The 20,836-nt window shown below is 47.3% G+C and overlaps 3 protein-coding genes and 1 long non-coding RNA gene across 5 annotated transcripts; 2 read left to right on the forward strand and 2 right to left on the reverse strand.

Annotated features, from left to right (window-relative positions):
* Positions 1 to 1,332: 1,332 nt before the first annotated feature.
* LOC135367211 (octopamine receptor beta-2R-like) lies at positions 1,333 to 6,078 on the forward strand. Its single transcript, XM_064600371.1, has 6 exons — positions 1,333 to 1,581; positions 2,611 to 3,306; positions 3,812 to 4,170; positions 4,448 to 4,574; positions 5,435 to 5,488; positions 5,690 to 6,078. Exons 2-6 carry the CDS (start codon positions 2,619 to 2,621, stop codon positions 6,055 to 6,057), a joined length of 1,596 nt encoding a protein of 531 aa, XP_064456441.1. The 5' UTR covers positions 1,333 to 1,581; positions 2,611 to 2,618; the 3' UTR covers positions 6,058 to 6,078.
* Positions 5,486 to 7,591, reverse strand: LOC135367212 (uncharacterized). The gene is made up of 2 exons (XR_010414391.1): positions 7,369 to 7,591; positions 5,486 to 6,007 (listed from the first exon to the last, which is right to left on the reverse strand). It is a non-coding gene; the product is annotated as an uncharacterized LOC135367212 (long non-coding RNA).
* On the forward strand, positions 7,389 to 15,838 carry LOC135367210 (putative glycerol kinase 5). Of its 2 annotated transcripts, none has more exons than XM_064600370.1 (17): positions 7,389 to 7,535; positions 8,342 to 8,459; positions 8,881 to 8,974; positions 9,091 to 9,166; positions 9,366 to 9,459; positions 10,233 to 10,322; positions 10,625 to 10,666; positions 10,908 to 11,045; positions 11,381 to 11,454; positions 11,513 to 11,573; positions 12,250 to 12,376; positions 12,440 to 12,544; positions 13,168 to 13,218; positions 13,291 to 13,334; positions 13,843 to 14,006; positions 14,601 to 14,734; positions 15,291 to 15,838. In XM_064600370.1, the coding sequence occupies exons 1-17, from the start codon at positions 7,486 to 7,488 to the stop codon at positions 15,440 to 15,442; spliced, it is 1,614 nt and encodes a 537-aa protein (XP_064456440.1). In that variant the 5' UTR covers positions 7,389 to 7,485; the 3' UTR covers positions 15,443 to 15,838. The 2 variants fall into 2 exon arrangements, with proteins under 2 accessions (XP_064456440.1, XP_064456439.1); XM_064600369.1 differs by lacking the exon at positions 7,389 to 7,535 and adding an exon at positions 7,589 to 7,705.
* A 1,606-nt stretch (positions 15,839 to 17,444) lies between these two features.
* On the reverse strand, positions 17,445 to 20,372 carry LOC135367597 (neprilysin-2-like). The gene is made up of 3 exons (XM_064600886.1): positions 20,144 to 20,372; positions 19,489 to 19,900; positions 17,445 to 19,366 (listed from the first exon to the last, which is right to left on the reverse strand). Exons 1-3 carry the CDS (start codon positions 20,370 to 20,372, stop codon positions 17,485 to 17,487), a joined length of 2,523 nt encoding a protein of 840 aa, XP_064456956.1. The 3' UTR covers positions 17,445 to 17,484.
* Positions 20,373 to 20,836: the final 464 nt, after the last annotated feature.

The raw sequence follows: 20,836 nt of genomic DNA on the forward strand, positions 1-20,836 counted from the left end.
GCAGCAGACGACTGGGTATTTTCCCTGGGTTTCTTCCAGCTCCCGTGGCTCAGTGGTTAGCGTGCGGGGCACCTCAGGTCGAGACTGGGGGGTACCCGGAATCCCAGTGCCGGCTGTGCTGTTTGGGGTTTTTGCTGGGTTTTCCTCAGACGCTTTCAGACATAGTATGTCGGCACAGTTCTCTTAGAAGTCGGCCCAGGACGCACATTCCCCCAGGGCGTCAGTCGTGACGTTGCCCACATATGTGAGGCCGACAACGGCGAGCCCCTTCATCATCACCACCCTGGGTTTCTCGTCACAGCCCTGTCACGTGTCACTGAGACTGGAAGGTATCCCGTTTCGGATTCCGCTGCCGGCTGTGCTGCTGTCTGGGGATTTTCCTGGGTATTCCTCAGACATATAGGTCGGCACAGTTCCCTTAGACGTCGGTCCAGGTGGCACATTCCCCCAGAGCGTTAGCCGTGACGTTAACCCGCCTCTGTGAGGCTCACAACGGCGAGCTCTTTCATTAGCACCACCACCACCACGCTGGGTTTCTTTCATCGGCACAGTTCCCTGTGAAGTCGACCCAGGACGCACTATAGTCATGGCGTTGCCCGCCGAGCGTGGTCGACTACGGCAGGCAGTTCCATCACCACCTTGACATACCCATGTATCGAAGGAGGGCAATCGAGCGAAGAGGTGTTGCTCAGTGATTTATCCAGACCCTCTACCCCACCCTAGCACCTCCGAAATCTAGAGGAGATCCCCTAAAATTTTGTGAGATTGCGCAAATTTTGTCAAGAGCGTGTAAACACACCCCCTTGAAGAGCTCACTCCCCCCCCCCCCCCCGGACGAAATTCTGGGTAAACCACTTGTGTTGCTTGAGGGCCAGTACCCCCTGAAATCCTTTGCGTAAAATTGGGGAAAAAATGACAGCACCGCTTATTGAACGAGTGGAAATCGTGGATGTCGCTTGCTTTTCCACCATCATTGGTGTCTGTTCAAAGAACCTTTTAGGGCTTGCAGAGCTACAGTGCTTCAAGTCCCTGACCTGGAGCTCCACTGGTGAATCTCCCCAACATTACAATCACTGTTTGCATGGGACCTTCGCTTTCTACCTGCTTAAACACAACCACACTTCAGTTGAGTACTCGAACATAATGGTATGTCAATGACGAGCTTAATTTCCCGCATTGTCTCCAAGTTCCAGAACCCATTGTAGATTTGTGCAAGAGGTCCTACACTAAAGGACATTCTTTAGCCACATTATGTGCATGAATGGAATCTCAACGATGGTTTTCTTTCTTTCCCGTCGGTAGTACAGATAGGACGTGCAGACAGGCTTGGCGAGTTTCCGTCGCCCCATATGGGTTGGGCTCGTGCTCCCCGTCGCTATCACCGAGCGCTTCCTATGTTGTGCGCGACCTCTTGCAAGTTCCGCACCTGCGATGCGCCTGTAGTTGAGAAACAGCCCTGATGTTTCGTCGCTGCATAGTGAAGAATACCGTAGTTTGACGAGAGGAGGACACTTCTTCGCAGGTCCTGTAGTACCGAACTCTCTGGAGCATTGGTCCAGGTCAGCACGTCGTGCCAGAAGGGTACGTGAGATGGGAGTAAGCTGCACGGGCGTATTCTTTCGGAGCATTGTGAAGCGCGATGTATTGGTTTCGTCTGAGCCCAAGTGTTCCATGAAGGGGCCCTAAGCCTTAGATGATGAGGAGATGCGGGGACCCGGAATCTAAGTATTGTTTATTTGAGCATTGGAAGCATGATTCAATGATGCATGCGTGCTCCAATGCACTTGTTTATGGCAGAAGCTACAGGAGCCGGCTAGGAGATGTGTATCTTTTACCCATGCAGTCTTTTTCAACCTCCCCTTGTTATTTTACCAACCACCAACCAACCAACCCACATTTTTTCTTTCTTTTTTTACGGTAAACTAAATCAATGTGCTCATGTCTTCAGGCTCAACGGAATTTTATAACCATATCCAATTTTTTGGTAATTGCGCAACAATTTTAATGTAGTTTTTTGTATGTATTTGTCGTATACACTTAGTCATGTCATGCACGGTCATACAGAGTCATATTGTTGTAGCCCCGTTTTCCTGAACAGGGAAGTCATCTGGCAAGACTTCGAAAGTGTCAGTTAGCCGCAATCGAAAATTATCATGGGCAACAATAGTTTCCATAGTTGACGATATAATTTCAACTACTATTCTGCACCCGAAAGCGATACCAAAGCAAGTGAACAACATGACGAAAAGGAACTGATGCGGCGCACTAAATACAAATACGAATAGAACTGAGCCTGGATGATTTGCCAGACTTTTCTGCCCTGTACTAGCTCTCGTTATGGGGTGAAGCGTCCACTCGAAGATGCTTGCGCTCGGAGTGAGTTGACGGCATCTCCACTGAGCAGGTGCCACTCAGTGAGGATTGGAGTGCTGAGGAGGTGCTGAGCGGATATATGCAGTGGACTGGGCTTAGCACCCAGGTTCCCAATTGGCCCTTTTAGACAATTTACCATTACCCAGTGATATTTTATTCCGTCGCTGTTGTCGGTGCTCCGTTCATCATTTCTTATTCGCGAGCCGTGTACTAAAATCCACGTGTACCGCCTTGCAGGCTTCATCATGAACCGTACAACCTCAAAATGGTTCTACACCGTAAGGGCACCCACCATTCCTCCAAGCGTGCCGACCACATCCAAGCTGCTCACTACTAGCTGGCGTTCCCTGTTTCCCCAACGTGCTCCTATATTCCCCAATCCTTCGTCCGTCCCAGAAGTGAACGCCACTACATTTATCGAATACCAAGAAACGCGCACTACAACTGCAGCCGCGAGCAAGCACCATCATGTTCTTTTCGACGATATGACAAAGAACACAGCTTACTACTACGGCGACACCATTGTTTCAATCATGGCGGTTCTTCTTGTGCTCTTCATACTGTGTTCCATCGTCGGCAACGTCATGGTCATTTTAACCATCTTCCGTCATCGAGGAATGCGTACGAGAACCAACATGTTCATCGTCAACCTGGCCGTTGCGGATATCCTGGTCGCTGTCCTGGACATGCCCGTGTCCCTGATTACGTTGCTGAAGGGGGACTGGATCCTGGGCTACAACTTCTGCGAGTTCAACGGCTTCACGATGGCCTTGCTGTTGATGTGCTCGATTCACACGCTGATGTACATAAGTGTGCACAAATACATCAGCATAACGCGACCCTTCAGCAGGGCGATGACAAAGCAGAGGATCATCATATTGATTGCTGCATCCTGGCTGTGGCCGCTATTCTGTGCCGTCACTCCGTTCTTCGGTAAGTGGTGTTACTTCTACGTTCTGACTCTTCTCCTAAAACAAAACGTCTGTGAACGCAGCTTCTGTGGATCGCATGGGCGTACCGAAAGGGGGGCATGGGGGGAGGGGGGCGTGCCCCCCTGGAGATCCAAGGTCGCTTGTGAAAATAGTGCGCTCTTTAGTCATAGGCCGTAATGATTATTTTCAAATGTCATAGTAGGAACCTCTGAACAGTCCGCAACGTCCGCCTCCAGAAAAAGAGGTGGTAGGGGAGGGGGGTTACACGCTTGCCCCCCACCCCCTCCGCCTGGAAGCACTTTGCCTCCCTTTGGAAAAAATCGCGGGAACGCCCATATGGTGGCTCGACTGCTTCAGTGGATCAGTTGGTAGCGCCTACGTAAGAGAACCCTCGTCCGGGCCAAATTAATTGCCTCGGTTTATTAATTACTAATTAACTGGACTTCTCTTTATTATACGTTCTTGTCCTGTAGATTAATTTCCTTCTGCATATTTCTCTTACACAGGAATCACGGATATAGTCTACAAACGAGGCGCGTCCCAATGTGGTCCGGCCTACCCGCGCACATTACTGCAGAGCCTCCACTCCTTGGTTATCAGTTTCACCAATTATTTTCTTCCCCTGGGCGTCATGATGTTCTGCTACGTAAGCATCTTCCGTGCCATCGGACACCACCTGAGCCGCGTCCAGGCCACTTCCAACATAGGCCTCCACAGCTCCGTAATTCAACAGAAGCGCATTACGATCACCTTGGTCCTTGTCCTGGTCTGCTTCTTTCTGTGCTGGACGCCGTACATCGTGTACAGCGTCTTCGTGAACATTACGAAGAACAAGGCAGCAGTGCCCTACATTCTGAACCCCATAGTAAGTTCTCACTGTTGCTGCTGAACGGGCAGGGCGTCTCCGAGCTTACTCAAGTTGTGCCTGTTAAGTATTATTCGTTGACTGAAGCAGCCTATAATGGTTAGTAACATTCACCTCGCTACTTATCTATATCAGTTACTTTTTAATTCGATCGGGAGTGAGAAGTCGACGCGGGGCAGCCGTGATGGCTTCCTGTCCAAACTGCTACAGGAGTGCAAAAAAGAAGTTTCTTGCTTCTGTCAGTCATTTTAATTTCCTTTCGTCTCACTTGGCTTAGGGCTACTGGTTCGGCTACATGAACTCTGCCTGTAACCCGATCATCTACGCTTTTCGAAGTCCGTCATTTCGACATGGCTACATGGAGATCCTCCTTGGGCGAGGCATGGGTACCGTCAGCGGAGAAGGTGAGGGCATATCAGGCATACACGAATGTAGACGATAAAGGGCCTATAGGAAGAGAAAGGAAGAAAATGCCCTTGCCACTTAATATCATAGCTATGGCTATCGTTGTGCTGATGGTGCAAAGCTTCTTCGCTCTTTCTCGAATGATCCCTAATGTGTATATGTATTATATTAAGCTGATACGCCAAACGGTAACTACGAGCATCAAAAATAACACTTGGGTGCTTCTATCACCCAGAAGGTTACAGGGAACAACACAGTAAAATACATGCATAGGATTGGGTGTGATACAAACGTTCTAAATTGTCTTTGCTTTTTTTTGTTACATAAGACATTAAAAAAACATCCCTTCAACGACCCTTCACAAACGTTACACAACCCTTCACACGACCCCACGCAGCGCTAACTCAAGACAGCATCCACAGCCAAACGAGCCTTTCGGGCTTCCTCCGACTCAGCTTGGCAGCGCCGTCTCGCAGCCTCTGCCTTCTTTCGCCGGCGCTCTTGCGCACAGCTTTCATGAACCATGGCGCAACCACGCTGACACGTCTGAACCTGTCGAATACCACAGCTGCACTGGCCGGTGCGCAGTGTCGCGCGTTCTCCACGCGTCCTCTCCTTCCCTCTACATTCACCGCCCATGCGCGCCGCGCTGTGGCTACAGACAGACCACGCCGCAATTCTTGCGTACGAGGACTCGAATGCTAACGCATAAAAAAAAAGGAAAAGAACAGCTAGCAACTGACGTAAATAAGCGAGCGCCCTTTATGAAGCTCTTGCCCACGAATCACCAGTGTCATGCAGGGAAGGTGCTTGGCGTTCGCTCTGCGCTTTTATCCATAACTATCATCTGTACTTACAGGTAGCACGGGACCCCACAAGTCATCGAGCTTCAAAAATAAATTAGCAGCCGCAGGTGAGCATTCTTTTACTAAGTGGCTGTCCGCCATTATCAACACACAATGTCCAGCATGTCCCTGATCAACTGACGGCGAGTTCGTGAAAATTTACGAGAAAAAAAAAAGCAAAAAAAAAAGCGTGCTCAGTATCAGCTGTAGGGATACGCGTGTCTGTTAGCTCTCTAATACATTTATGGTTGAATGTCTGCTGCTGTCAGCTCTTGCAGAAGGAGAAGAATCGTGTGCTCCAAAGTCTGCCACTGGGAAGCCTCCTCGGCCCAAGCGATTCCTGTCGCAAACGAGTTGGGTGAGCCTTCCGCTCATTCCAATCACTGCGCGACGGCCACCGTTCAACTCTAGTTCCAGCTCGCATTCGTCGTCTGCAGACGACAATTTGCGCAAGCATCACAGCGAAGGAAACGTCCTGACGCAAAACGATGAAGTCCCCCAGGAAGACGAACCAGCTTCTCCTCTCCACAGGGCTGTGTCCACGATTCTTGAATCGCCAACAGAGACTGAGAACGCTGGCAGGGGATCTGAGAGAGATTTAGACAAGGAAAAAGAAATAAAAGATGTACGGATCTAGTGTGTGGATTTCGAAAGTCGAGTCTGCTTATGTTGTGCTTATGGTTGTGGGCCTTGTGGACCATGGGAGCTTTCGAGAGGGGAGCAAAGGGGGCCATGGCCCCCCTCTGGAGCTTCAGGATCACCGGCTGTAGGAATTTCATGCGCTTTACTCACAGGTCGCCATGGTCAGATGTCGGCAACCTTATGCAGCGCATCCCCTATATATCAAAGCCTTCGATTGTCGTCATTCTATTATCCAGCGTCTATTGGTTGCACACTTTGCGCGACATTACGAGTATGTGTTATTTTTTGCGTTTCGTTACGTACCTCTAGTGTACGTGTTTTTTTCTACCTGTGGTATGATATTGGTGTATATCGCGCACCATCTGGTACGGAAAGAGATCGTGGGGGGGTGACGCAAAGAGCTCCCGCACCGGGCGACCCGTACATACGTACCGTAGGGTGATGCCACTGGCTACGAGACACGGACGTAGATAGTCGAGTAGACACGCAAACGCTTGGGCACTAGGATTAACGACAGACACGCACACGGGGTTCTTCCTAGTGCCCAAGCTCGGGCTTCTACAACTATGGAATTTATCCGCCAGGTTACCTTGTCTTGAGACTTGTGTGGTGTGCGTCCCATTTTTATTTATTTAACCCTGTTCACGGGTTTTCGTTATGGATGGTTGCCAGCACTTATGCAGTTTTTTTTTTTTTTTTAACAGTTAGCCTTCTTCGTTCGTGTCTCGCAGCTCCAGTTCATTTTCATACTGCCAGGGGAGAGGGCACGCCCCCTCCCTTCCTTCCCCTCTCGGTACGAAACCAGTTTAGGAATATCAACCCACGTTTTAGTTCATAACCATACCGTTGACTATGACTTCAAATTATTATCGTGTGCGTTACGAGATGAGTTATTTGGGATAACAGTCTTGAGGTATACGAGAATGGGTAAAAATCCAGCGAGGTTTCGAGGTTTCTCAAGCACTTTTCTCTATTTCCGTCAAACATAGTTCTGGTCGCCGTAATGGTTTCATTAATGGGACATGCATGCCTTGTTCGTTCATTCAAATTTATTCTTTCCTTCCGGGGAGTACCCACTGTGGGGTGTATATACCCACTCACCTGTGCAGTGCACCTCACTCGGAGACGAAAACAAGATTAGGACCTTAGTTAGAAAGATGGTTCCTGGAGAAGTAGACTAGCCATTTCTTTGTTGAAATTCCTTTAAACCTTCTACGTCCGTCTTCTCAACGTGCTTTCGCAACTTACAACGGGGGACATCCGAATGTTTAAAAATGGCGCCTCAAAATGACGAATCAACAATCACCTTGGCACGTTGCCGGAATGCAGCTTAGCAACCCTGTTTCCAAAGTCGTCAAGTTTTGTTTTGCCCGCGGGTTATTTCCTATTCTTGGTTACAGCTTACAGTAGTGGCGAAGCAAGCATGACGAGAAGAAATACTGATGAAGGTCCGCCAGATATGACATCACCACCGTATGTATAATATTTTACAGTATGCGCAGTACGAGGTACGAATACGTAGTACCGTGCATGACGTACCCGTGCAATCCATGCACCTCGATGCGTGGACTGATACATTTCACGCGCAGCGTGCGTTCTCTGGAAATGGGCTATACCCGACGTGCAAATGCTGAAGGAAAATGGTAAAACGAGTATTTTGTACTCAGTGGGGTTTTCCACAGTGCATTCTTCGCTTGCTCTCTGCAAACGAAACGTGGCTCTGGTATAGAGCAGCTGGGGTTGTAACTGGAAGTAAATGTGAATATAGCTCTCTGTAATGCGTAATTCCGAAATAACGTACTGGTACCTCCAACTTGTTGAGCATCGGATATAGTTAGAGCAGGGAAATAGTAGCACGGACGAATAATTAGTTAAATTTTTATACATTTGGCTGACTTGCTTGTCGACGGGGCGCCGTGCTGTAGTGATTCTGTTGGGTATGAACTATTCTCAAATGTAACTATAAGTCTTTCACATTATATGATCTCTTTCAGGTTGACATTCCAATCTGTATCGCAGCTTCACTGAGGCAGTGAATCGCGTGACATAAGCTGTGATTTATCGCGCAGATTATACGTAATGACTATATACTATATTCATGATATTCACGGACCTTTACGACATTTACATGACCAAAAGGAAAATATAGTTGTAACAAAAAGTTCTTTCATGCTTCGTGTTGCTGATCCCCCACACCCCAAGTGTGGTAGGACTTCAATTTCCTGTGATGTCTTCATTCTCGTGAAACTCTGCACATATTCACTGTACATACTCACTAGGGGTCACCTTGGAGGATGTGCCAATAAGTTCATTGCGGCTGTCGACGTCGGCACGTCCGTACTGCGATGCCACATCTACGACTCACGTGCTCAAGTCTGTGGGTCTGCGTCTGACAAGGTACATTGTTGTGATATCTTGAGCCTGCTGCGGTTACTGCCGCTTGCGCTTGGGGTTGAAGAGAGCGGAATTTTCCATAGGCTTTGTCCAAAGTTGCCTGTGTTCCACACATTTCACTGTAGTCATTGGCGGATCCAGGAAAGGGGGGGGGGAGGTCATCACAACCCCAAAACGTCAGTTTATACATCGGTTTTCCCTCTCTCCCATCCCCTACTACGCGCTCGAACGAAGACACCCCCTTTCCCAAACAGGGTCTGGATCCGCCCCTGACCGTAATAGACATCCTGATACCCGTTCACATAGCAAAAAAACGATCACTTCTTGCCACCCCACACACCCTAACTGAAGGAATGCCGACGTATAACGGACATATGCACATAAATGAACATGATGCATCCATTCTATCGTTTTCCATTTGCAGGTGGAATTGCTGAATCCATCTAGCAGAACATTTGAAATGGACCCAGAAAAGCTTTGGCAGTCTTTTGTGACCACAGTAAAGGCAGCAATACAGAGTATGTTGACTATTTCAGTATATGCTATTAGCCGATTTGCATGCTCTTAGGTTTCCTACACTTGTTCTCGTTAAGCTGTTTCTTTGTAAACATAAACTTCTTAATGTTACCATTAGATGCTGGTCTCGCGCCACAAGAGGTCAGCGCTCTGGGAATTTGTACACAACGTGGCACGTTTACTACTTGGAATAGGTAAGCCCGTTTACTACCGGCGTACTGTTTACTCAAATGTGACATGCTAGCTGCCTTCCGCAGCACGTGGTCCCTCAGACGTCCGAGGGACGTCAGTCGTTGGATCATGGGAGTCGTGGGAATGCGGGGTGCCTCATAATCGAATGAATACAGTTTTCCGAAAGAAGTAAAACGCTAACCTGCAAAGTTATCGTTCCAGGAAGACTGGAAAGGTGTACCACAACTTGATCACGTGGAAAGACGTCCGAGCGGAGAACCTCTGTCGTGAGTGGAATTGCAGCTACAGGCTTATGGTGAGTGTGAGCCTTAGGCAAGGTGGTAGAGGTGCAAACACTTGGAAAGAAGGGGGAAGCAGAACTGAAGAAAGAAACAGAAACAGAACAGAAAGAAGGGGAAAAGTTCCGACAGTCAGTAGAAAGTTCACTTGTCGTGAAATTTTAGTAAAAAGGTGCCACTGCTCGTAGGAGACAACGTTGGACGCGATGTGCGAGTGGAGATTTCGGTCGGTGTGAAACAATTTTCAGCTGGAGAAAACTAATCCACAGACAACAATGGTCGTAGACCTTCCACTTCAGTATCAGGCTCATTTGGCAGATGTTTCTTCTCAACCAACACATCCTGGAACATTCTTCTACCAATTGCAATCGCATGTTTTAAGCCCCGGGCTTTCTTTTTCTTTTTGAAATCATCTGTGGTGATGACCGAGTGGCATTACACTCACTCCACGCGGCAAAAGAGGGTGGGGAGGCATCAAGAAGGGTTGCTCCTCCTCTGGCAACACTGAGAGATCCAAGCGCGTTTAATATCTCTTACAGTCACTGTACAAGCATCGTCACAGTGTCAGCCAAGCTTATGTATAAAGAGGTGTAACAGTTGCTTCACATTGATATTATATTTCTATAATGTTTCCTGTAGCAGTATGATGCACAGGACCAGTTCCAAGCTTAGAGATATTACCCCAAAGAGCTCATGTGGGTTCTTGAAAAGCCACGAAAAATTTCTCAAATTCTCTCTACGTACGAGCCCTGCTTGTCAACATCCTGTGTGGTCGTGCTCTTTGTTTCAGTGCTTGAAAGCTGCAGCAAGGGCACTCTATCTCATGACTGGAAGCAAACGATTTCTTGCTGTCAGCCTCCTCAGGTACCAAACTGGATTGGTGAGTGACAATCAAGATGCTTGTCAGTACATATTGCCAAATGGGACAACTGATTGCATGGCAGAGGCAGCACGTGCCCTAGTTTAGGGTGAATACAAACAAACACTTGTCCTGTGTTGTATGTTTGTTTGTTCCTCCCCTTGTCTTCACCCCAAACTCTGGAATATACTGCTATGTCATGCCTACACTGGCTCGCTTTTGCGCTCCTCTTATATTAATTGACTGCAATTTCTTCTCGTATGTAATTTTCCTTTTTGTGAAAGAACTAATATCAGTATCATATTCCTCATGACACTATCAAGGTGGCGATGAGGCTTCTTTGGGCCCTCAGCAACTTCTCAGAGGTAACTGCTTTTTCTAGACCCTGAATATACGAAGGTACTGCCATAATTTCTGGCCACCGCAGGCCTCTGATACATTATAGGACACTTTTTGGAGAACCTGCCGTTATAATCTGGCGCCTACGAGAAAATCGTGTATGCTTCATAATGGTGGTGGAATTGCCTACTGTAGATTCCCTTCATGCAGCCACAAATTATGGCAGTTTCCGCTGGACTGTGTCGTGACTTTTGGTTTGGCTTGCAGCTCAGGAGGGATGCAGATGCTGGCAAAGCTGTCATGGGTACCTTGGACACATTTCTGCTATGGAGGCTCACTGCAGGCCAAGTGCACGCCACTGAGCCATCATGTGCCTGTATCACTGGGTTCTATGACCTCTTTCAGGTAAGGGACTCCCCATAGAGCCCTGTGCTATCCTCGGATGGAAGCGGATATCTGCAAGATACTTGCGGATTCTGATGACAATTTAGCACGTTCATTTTTTTGTATTACTGGTCATTCTTCCCCGTTCAAATACACATGACCGTTGACTGGATTGCACCATATTCGCTTTGTATTTGCTTCGGTTCTATAGCTATCTGTTTCATACATGCTTTGCTTTCAAAATGACTATTTGGACAGCCCTATTTACAACTGCTCTGGTTAAATCCACGTCGGTGGGTCCTAGAAGTGCAACTGACGAACTGAAAATTTCTTTGCTGGTTGATATGCTGTTTCAGATGGAGTGGTCTCCAGTCACGATGAAAATGCTAAACGTTCCATTAAAGATGTTGCCCGTTGTCAGGGATACCAGGTGAGTGCTAGGTCATCTGCTATGCATGTGGGTACAGTATGCCAAACTGCTTCCTCAGCTGCACCTTCGGTCACACTGAACCTTCCATCTTTGGTGCTTCCATTCCAATTGCAGCACTGGTACGTTACGTCGGCTTTCTTTCCTGTTTTCCCATAGTAGTTTTTTGCCTTTCTCTTGTGAATGCAGTTGACATTCTGAACACAGCCTAGGTGTAAGCACAGAATGAGGTTCAGAGTTCAACAAAGTGTACATTTTCTTTCCTTTCACGCATATAAGAATGTGCCTTTGCATGTTCCTGCATGCTTTAGTAGGCCGAATCTACTCATACGTTCATATATAAATGAGGATAGAAAGTGTAAACATAATAGACGTGTGAGGTTATCCATCCACAAGCCACAGTCCACTTCAGAAGTGCAGCCTGTCACCACATATTTCAAAGATGTTTTTTTTTTGACAAGGGATACATTATATATTACCATTGATCATCATACCAGGTATAGTTATCATTGATGATGCAAAATTGTTTGATCAGATGCGTAACTGAAAGAGAAAAAAAAACCAAGACTGTTTTGTGCATCGCTCTCTGCAATACTTTTGTGTCTGTTTTGTTGGATGTTTGGAAGAAATATGATTCTTTTCAGTTATTTTAGTTTAAGTTTATTCATTTCATTTTCATTTGAATGACATTACATGTATTCATACACGTATAAAAATAGAGAAAAAAAATTTGCAAGCAATTAAAGCCAAACTACACTAAGAGTGATTGCCCGCTTTTTAAAGTTACAATTTTTATAGGCCGGCGACCAGCAGGCCTCTGCTTTCGGCGAATGTTGCTTCGAGCTGGGGGATTCCAAATGCACTATGGGTACGGGCACTTTCTTCAATGTTAATACAGGCAGAGAGGCACACTCGTCCGTCACTGGTGAGTCCTCCTTCCCCTCTACTTCTGCCAGGTGTACATTCGCCATCTTCTGATCCTTGCAAGGCATCTATCCTGTGGTTGGATGGAGAATAAATAATGTCGTCACCTACCTGGCAGAGGGGAGCTCCTACGACACAGGCACCATCATTGACTGGGCTCACAGAGCAGGTGAGAGAGAGCATTGAAATTGGAGTGTGAAAGGTCACAGTTAAGACTTCAGTGGAATGGATGAATCCAATATATAACTGACAGGATGGAACTTGAGTTTAACATTTTGGGCTGTTGAAAGACTTTTACGTATATATGTCCCTAGTTATGCAATACACTGACTGTTTCTAACGTGTGAGGCGACCTTCAAAGTCTTGGTTGAGCCAGTTCGAGAAAATAAGATTCCACTCGACTCCTGCTCTGTTAGGTTTAGTTCCAGTTCAAGAGAGCAGATACAAATGTTGCCATGCTGCAAAGTACGAAGCCACATCTACACACCACTTTGAAGATGTGCTTTTATATATGCCTTAATGAGTCCTGTAGAAGTTCCTCTCCTTAACAGACATGTGCAATGACATTAATGTGTTGCCCATCATTGCCTATCATTGGAAGCTCACGCGCGTTGACGAAACCACGCAGTGATAATAGCACGCTCGGGTGTCTTCGCTTGCATCCCTGCCTGCCGGCAGATACCCAAAAATTATTTAAATCAATCGGATATACCAAGTTACTTGATTCGTATTCGAATATTCGAGTGCTCGCACACCCCTACCGATAATCAAAATGCCTTGTTTCCCATTTAGGACTCTACAAAAACGTGAATGACAGCAGTGGCATGGCATTATCTGTTTCTAGTAAGTAGCTCATCTTTCGTAAATAACTGAAAGTGAGTGATGCTGAACATGCTATGTCTCTGTTCTGATCAGGTTCTGAAGGATTGTTCTTTGTGCCAGCTTTCAGTGGTCTGCAGGTAAGCATGTACCATGGCAGTACGGTTTCAAGGTCGTGTAACGTTGAGTACCAAAGGTGTCATATCAGTTAATGTCCTGAATATGAAAAAGCCTTCATTAAGTACAGGAAACGTAAAAAAATCTGCACCTGTTTGCCTCTATAGATACCTTAAAAAGTTACTTTAAGGAAAGCTGCAAGAGAGAAATGCGGAAAGCAAAGGAAGTTGTAGTGCCCTCTCTTCGCTCAACATCATAAGAACATCAGTACTGCAACATTAGGCCCACAGTTACCAATCAGTTACCATCAGTGGAGTCCAGTAAACTAACAGCGGCATTTGGGCATCCCCCATATCTTTTCGATCCAAGTCTTGTTTCCCTGTGGACACTGTGTGCGAGTATGTTCGTCCTGTCCTGTCCTGTCGTCCTGCCGCTATCATGAGGTGTACCCGTATTGCTCCAGGAACTTCTGGCATCGTGGATATCTACCTAATCAAAAGCTGTTTGACAGGGCATCATTTGCTCTTTCAGGCACCCATGAACGACGCCTATGCCACTTCTGGCTTCCTGGGCGTTTCTCCGAGGATACGCAAGGAGCATTTTGTGAGAGCCGTGCTGGAGTCACTAGCGTTCCGGACAAAGCAAGTCTACGACATTCTCACCCAGGAGCTCCAGCTGCGTGTGAAACGCATTCGGTAGGTCCCATTCCAAGCCGCTGGTAGATTTGCAGAACCTGCAACCTTTAAAACCTGTAAGAAGTGTACCGTATGAGTGATTGACAGGAAAAGTAGAAGCCGGGGACTGGGCAAGGAAAATAGGGATAATAGAAACTGGAGAGAGTGGATAGGAGAGGGTGAAAAATAATGGAGAGAGAAATTGTTCATTCAGCGGAGTGCACACATATCTTGCTGTTTGTTGAGTGTGAGCTGTTCATGTTACCATATACATAGGAAACAAGGGAGGTACTGCCACAGATAATTTATTTTTAAAGATATATATTGTAAGGAGATGCATTCTGTGGTAAAATATTAATAAAATGTTGCTGGTGTTCCCTTTCAACTGGCACCAGGCGTGAGCAATGAAATGGCTGGGTGGCAAGCCTTTGGCATCAGGTGAACTGACTATGGGGTGCGATTTTGAAATTCAGCAGTCTGCAGCAGAACTAGATTTGGAACAGGAAGGCTTCTCTTCTAATACATGCAGACTTCGTCCTCTAACTACAAGAAATCTATCAATGGAAAAGACAATGGAAAGATTGTGAGAAATGGTACCTGATGTCTTAAATGCAGTTTCAATGGTGGGGTCGCAAACAATGAGTTTGTGATTCAGCTCCTTGCGGACCTGCTGCAACAACCAATCAGCCGAAGCCAGCACAGGGACACCAGCTGCCTGGGAGCTGCCTTCCTTGCTGGCCTCGCAATTGGTGAGGACTTCTCAATGTGCTCTTGTAGAGTGATGGTGAGGTGGGATGGTAATTTGGGAGATTTTTCTTTCCATCTCTTATTTCCTCCTCCTCATCTTCTTCTATGTATTGTATGCAGATGTCAGTTTTTCTGGGGGACAGTACACGTATGCAGACCTGTGTTGAAGTACAAAGCTTTCACGTTGGGGAAGCTATGACGAAGGCCACGGCTGTTTGTGGGCCCTTTAAATATAATCAATCAATCAATCAATCAATCTCATGCGGCTTTCTGTGCCCGGCCCTAAATTACATGTACGTTTAATTGCGCTTGCATGCAAAGTAATGAATTACGAGCAACAGTCGGTATGAGAGGTGCACTTTATTATTGCGTGACATTTTAATGGCACATTTCTGTTGCTTAGGGAACATGAAGTTTAATGTTGGAGCATAAGTTGCGCATATTTTTTGCAATTTCAAGCGCACTACGAGATTATTTGCAGCAGTATGCAAGTTTCTCTGGTCCTACTTACGATACTTAATCTTCGCCACTTCATAGAGAGGGTATTTTTCCATTCAGGTGTTTGGAAAGACACGGCAGAGTTGAAGAAACTGAGGCAAGGCTGTGCTATGTACGAGACACGCAAAGAACAATATGCGGTTTACCAACCCGTCTACGAGGAGTGGCAGCGTGCGGTTGGACGTTTCCTCCAGTGGCATAACGGGAAATGATTTTTTCCTTCAATATCGATAGCATTTTTATATTCTTATATTTGACACTCCAATCCCGGTGATTTTTTTTATCAAACTGCCCGAATACCTGCAGATTTTATAGATTTATTGTGTCATATACATTTCCATTGTGTCACATTTCTGTTATCCAGGGAGGCAGGGTGCCCATGCACGTGGACTTCCTGCTGTGTGACTAATTTCTGATTTTAAGGTTGTGAATGTGTATTTTTGTGCCAGCTTCAGATACTGTACGAAAAGAGCTCTCTGTCTTATTACAGTTGAGCTACTCCGACAATAATAACGTTGCTCAGTAACACTGCTCAGTGAATTGTACAAAATCAAGAAAATGAGATTATTAATAAATGTTTTGCAATAAATGACATTTTCTATAGCAATAATTTCTGCAAAAAATATCTGGATTACAATTTGCATGCTGGTTAAACTGTTAACGAGCACGTTAACTATTGGGTTGCAAACCCTCTTACAAGGGTGTCATGCAGGTATAAAGAGACAGGAGGAGCATCGGCTCCATCCTGCAAGCACTCTTACAACTCTGGGATAGCAGCTCAAATTTGTCAGGACAGTGTAAACCGAAACAAGTTAAGTGCCATGGTGACATGTGGAAGTGCTGTAAATTTGTCATCGTGAGTCCGCTTGGGGTTTCTTCTTATGATATAGCATACACTTTTCAGTCTGCCGCCATGGACAGTGATATAAAGAAACCGAAACCTTCGGGTTCCGCCTCTTTTTAGACATCCATGGGGAGGATGCATTCTACAAAGTGTGGGTGGTGGTGGTGGTGGTTAAAGGGTTCGCCGTTGTCGGCCTCAGAGGTGAGCAAAGCGCATCGCAGCATCGTTGTCCGCTTTGCCCACCTCTTTGAGCATCGTGGTGCGCTTTGCAGAGGTGGGCAAAGAGCAGCATCGTGGATGTATTCTACAAAGCGCAGCATCGTGGATTCAGTGTTTCTCATGCTCTCAAAATTGACCAATGGTTCTCGGTGGTAATATGTACCGCAAAATACTCCAAACGTGCCTGTGCTTCCATCCAAATATGCGAATTAACACCGTGAAACTAACCACTTGCGGCAAGTGTAAGTACAGTCCCCGTTAATTCGAAATCTCTTAATTCGAACATCCGGATAATTCGGACTGACGCTCGGGTCCCATCGGAGTTATGTGCAATCCCGTTTATTCGAACTCCGAGGGGACCGAAGGCTGGTTCGAATAAAGCGGAACTAAATAGAGGCGCTCTGAATGAGGGCTCGATGCACTCGTAGCGCATGCTGGCTGCATCGGAGACGCGGTGTGGCCCGCTAGGTCTTCAGTCAGGTTCGTGGTAACGCACTTGCATTCGTTTTTTGAGCCGTGACTCTGTCAGTATCGCTACGGGTGTTGAACACAACCAAATCCGGACACTCCCAGACGTGAATTCCGCCAACTTAGTTCAAGAAAATATCGGCCGTCATACACTCCTTTTTGTTGGCCATGTAGTCAACAAGAATTATAGGGTCTTGACCCTGTAAAACTGCGGGCTTATACTTGCTTTGCTGAGTATGATATGCCGTAAGCGGCGTCGTTGCATGCCGTTCGAGTTACCGCGCACCATTACGGTGATTCGTTCCGTGCTCTTCTTTCGCTCGGCACAAGTAGTTACTTACCCTGCAAGTCGTGCCGATGCGTAGTCTGGCAACCTCGTTCGAATTGACGTTCCAGTCTTCGAGTTACGGGACGTTTTCCCCGTTGTGATATACATGCCTTCGTTGGCATATCAAAGGGTGAAAACGCATGGTAGTTCGAACATGCGCAAGGGTTTATTCGAACCTATGTTCAAGATCATGATCAAGGAACTATAGATGATACTTTGAATTTTACGTGCTGTTTTTTTGGTACGGATAGTGCAGATGCTTTCCTGAAAAGGGAAGAAACATAGCCATACAGGGTACCGTAACAGTTTTGTCGTACACTACGTTAGCACAAATTCGGCTTGGAGAGAGACTGGCTTGGTCCTTCAAAAATACTCAATGTTTAATATTTGGTCAGTTAGAATATGCATTTCTTCTTTGGATTCATGTATGTTTGTGGCGGACAATGAAAGACCTGCGAAAACTCATTGATGTTCCTGAGCGGTCCGTTCACCCTGTATGCTGCTGGACCCTTGAGGCCGTGTCTTAGTAACTGCTCTTCGTAGCTGGAATTGTATTTCTCGCAACGACTCAATGCAAAGTGTATAAAGAAGAGCTGTGCACTGTTGAAGACAAGGCCTGGCAATGTCCCTTCCACATCCGACGCAGCGAACTTTTTGTACGTCCTAAAGGCAGCCTGCACTGCCATGAAGTCTAGCAGGTCCGCTTTCGACGTTGCGTTGGATGACAGCGGTATTGGTACCTGCTCGACCATTCCAGAGTGCTGCCGTCGCAGACACTCTCCGGTAACCGTGAACCTTCCATGCAGGTCTGCGTACCGCTTCTGAACTTCTGTCACTGTACGTCGGAAAACGTCGATGAGAACTTCGCTAAATGAAACCAGCATTCTCGGAAGATGGTACTTCCAGAACGCGTCCTGATGGAATTGAAGGTTGATTGCACCAAGAGGGACGAAGACCAGGTTTCCTTCGAGACTGCATTCCGTCTGCAAGACATCGGACGGGTAATCTGGGAAGGGTTTCTTCAGGTTCTGGAAGCGTCTTTTCTGCCTTTGGGCAACGATCTTCTGGAAAACTTCCAAGAGAGGAAGTTCTGTTGTGTCACACCGGAAGAAGCGGCACTGATCTAGCCGGAAGTCATACTTCCGCCACTCGGAAGGTACGAAGAAGGCTGGTCTTATTTTGCGGTACTTCCTGCCCAGTTTGTCGAGGAAAAGTGAAGTTACCCAAGCCATTTCGCCGAGGTACTGTAGGACTTCTCTCTTGCTGTGTTCAAGCATGCTGCGCAGGATGGGCTCAGCATGGTCATTTTTCAGGCGGCGCAGGATGATTGCGCTGGCCAGTGCAGGATCTGCCCTTGAAATTGCTCGCGCACAAGCTGAATTCCGGTCTTTTTTATTTCGGTTCCATTCCCAGCCTGGGCGTCGTGCTATGGCTGGATGTATCATTTGCCAAAATCGTTTTCCCGGTAGCAAAGGTGCATAAGAGAGGTACACCCTGAAACCAAGATAGTTCAGCACGTCTTCGCTCTTGTAGTTGTTCAGAAGTTTCAGGAACCTACTCTCGAAGTGCTTCGGTTGAAACTTTACACTTGTTATACGTGTCACAGGTAAAATTTCTTCGAGCGCGTTCTTCAGGAACTGTTCCCAGCTCCAATCTTGTGCATCGTGTAGCTTAAACAAGGGAAGAGTGGTGTAGTTCTCGTCAGGGGCAGGCCCGTTCATGGCCACCACTAAGTCCTGCTCGAAGTTGAACAGTTCTCGGTAATCCTGTCGGGCTGCTCTTCTGACAGATTCGATGTACCATGACCGGTGACTGTTGGATACCTGGACAAAGTCCGGGAATAGAGTATCTGGGCGGTCCAGTTGGATCACTTTGTCGACTGGATCTAGAGAAATCTTCACTAAAGGGGCAAGGCCTGTGATGCGGAACACTTTTCCTGCGACGGATGACAGGCGGCCGCCATCGGAAGGTAACGGAAACTGGGACAACCCAGTGGCATAGAGTATCTTGAGAAAAGGTTCTATTGATTCGCCGTGTGCTGTGTACAGGTCGCGGCACCACTTCCAGATGTCGAAGAAGGGTGACAGGGTGACGTCTTCTGTTCCAGACTGTAGTTCTTTCAGAAGGACTTCCTCGAGGTCTAAGGCCCTCAGAACGTCTTCGGATATGACAGCGAGATCATCGAGCTTGGGACTTGCCTGATAACTCCAGTTGGAGCAGACGAAGTCATAGAAGTTGTCGCAGGGGTCGGCGTCCAAGAGAGACTTCTCGATGTACCTGTAGAGAGGCAGTACGGTGACCCCGTGTCCGTACGTGGCGGGCAAATTTATACTGTCTAACAGACTAACCAATGACATAAAAGGTGTTACACAAGTGAGGCGCCAAGGCCTTGCACTTACCTTGCAAGATCCTGGCACTCCCTATCGCGGCACGTCGATGATGAATCCTTTCCATCACCAGTATTGTCTGCGTTGCTGCCGTTCCGGAATGCGCGACGCTGAGGTTCAAACGGCTTGCCGAAGATGCGATAAGTACCTAGCGAAAAGACGATTGCACCAGACACAACGATAAAAATTGCGCAGACGATGCAGGCCCTGTACTCGCTTGTCCAGGACGCGCTCTGGAGGTAAGATGCGTCAGTGTCGGATGGTACCGGGTATGGCACCGCTGCCTCCATGGAACCTTCTCCTTCTTCTTCTTCTACCTCAGGGCCATCTCCTTCTATTTCTTCCCACGCGCGGTGGCCGTGCACTGACGATGCCAGTGTTGATGTCCTTCCTCTCAAAACGTGGTCGTAAGCCACTAAGGGGACTAAGGAAGATGAGGGAGATACCGTGTTCTTAATGCGTCAGCATTAGAAGCCTCATCTTGAAGAGAAGCCGGCGTCGTAGCGGGGTGGTAGCCCTTGTGAAAGGGCTCACCGTTGTTGCCTCACAAAGGTGGGCAGCGTCACGACTTACGCCATGGGGGAATGTGCGTCCTGGGCCGACTTCTAAGGGAACTGCCGACATCCACGATGCGTAGCGGGGTGATCGAGGTGTCCGTGTACAGTACGGCACGTGACGACGGAGAAGAGTGAGCCAGGCTGCGCTCCGCAAGCCGATTCGCTCTTCTCCGTCACGTGGAACGGCGGACCGACGGCAGTTAGACGGCTAGACCTTGAGCCGTCGTCAGTTTCGCCTCGTCTCTGGATGTGTTCAGACGTGTCTTGTACGTTCTCCGAGAGTTTCGCGAGCGGCTGAGTTTTTGTATCATGTCTTGTGACGTATGTCATATGTGTCATGTCTGTATGTGGGGTGGTGTGCTCTAGGTATGCATTCTGTATGAGAAGCAATTAGAAGTAAGGCAAATGTCTATGCTATTCTTCTGCCTTCTTCTATTCCAGACCGAATCTTACCAGTGACGAATCTAGTGGTCAGTTGCGTAGCCGGGGTGGGGGTTTAGGGGTTCATACCCCCCGAAATCGTACCTTTGGTAGTGCATTTGGGAGAGGGAATGGAGTCGGAAACCCTTCCCCCCACGTATAGTCCCCCTGGAACCCCCATTCGAAATATTTTTCTGACTACGCTGCTGCGAGTGGTCATTTTGGAGTCACAAGCTCTTTCTAAACGAATGTACAAAACCCGACGTAAGGTGCCTACTTGCTCTGTGCGCGCTGCACTGTTTCTATTCACGTACTGTACGTTATATCCATTCAGTAAAAAGCTAATGGACGGGTGTAATTTGTTTTGGGTTTGAAGCACAATC

The sequence above is a fragment of the Ornithodoros turicata genome, chromosome 8 (assembly GCF_037126465.1).
Source record: "Ornithodoros turicata isolate Travis chromosome 8, ASM3712646v1, whole genome shotgun sequence".
NCBI classification, from domain to species: Eukaryota; Metazoa; Arthropoda; class Arachnida; order Ixodida; family Argasidae; genus Ornithodoros; species Ornithodoros turicata.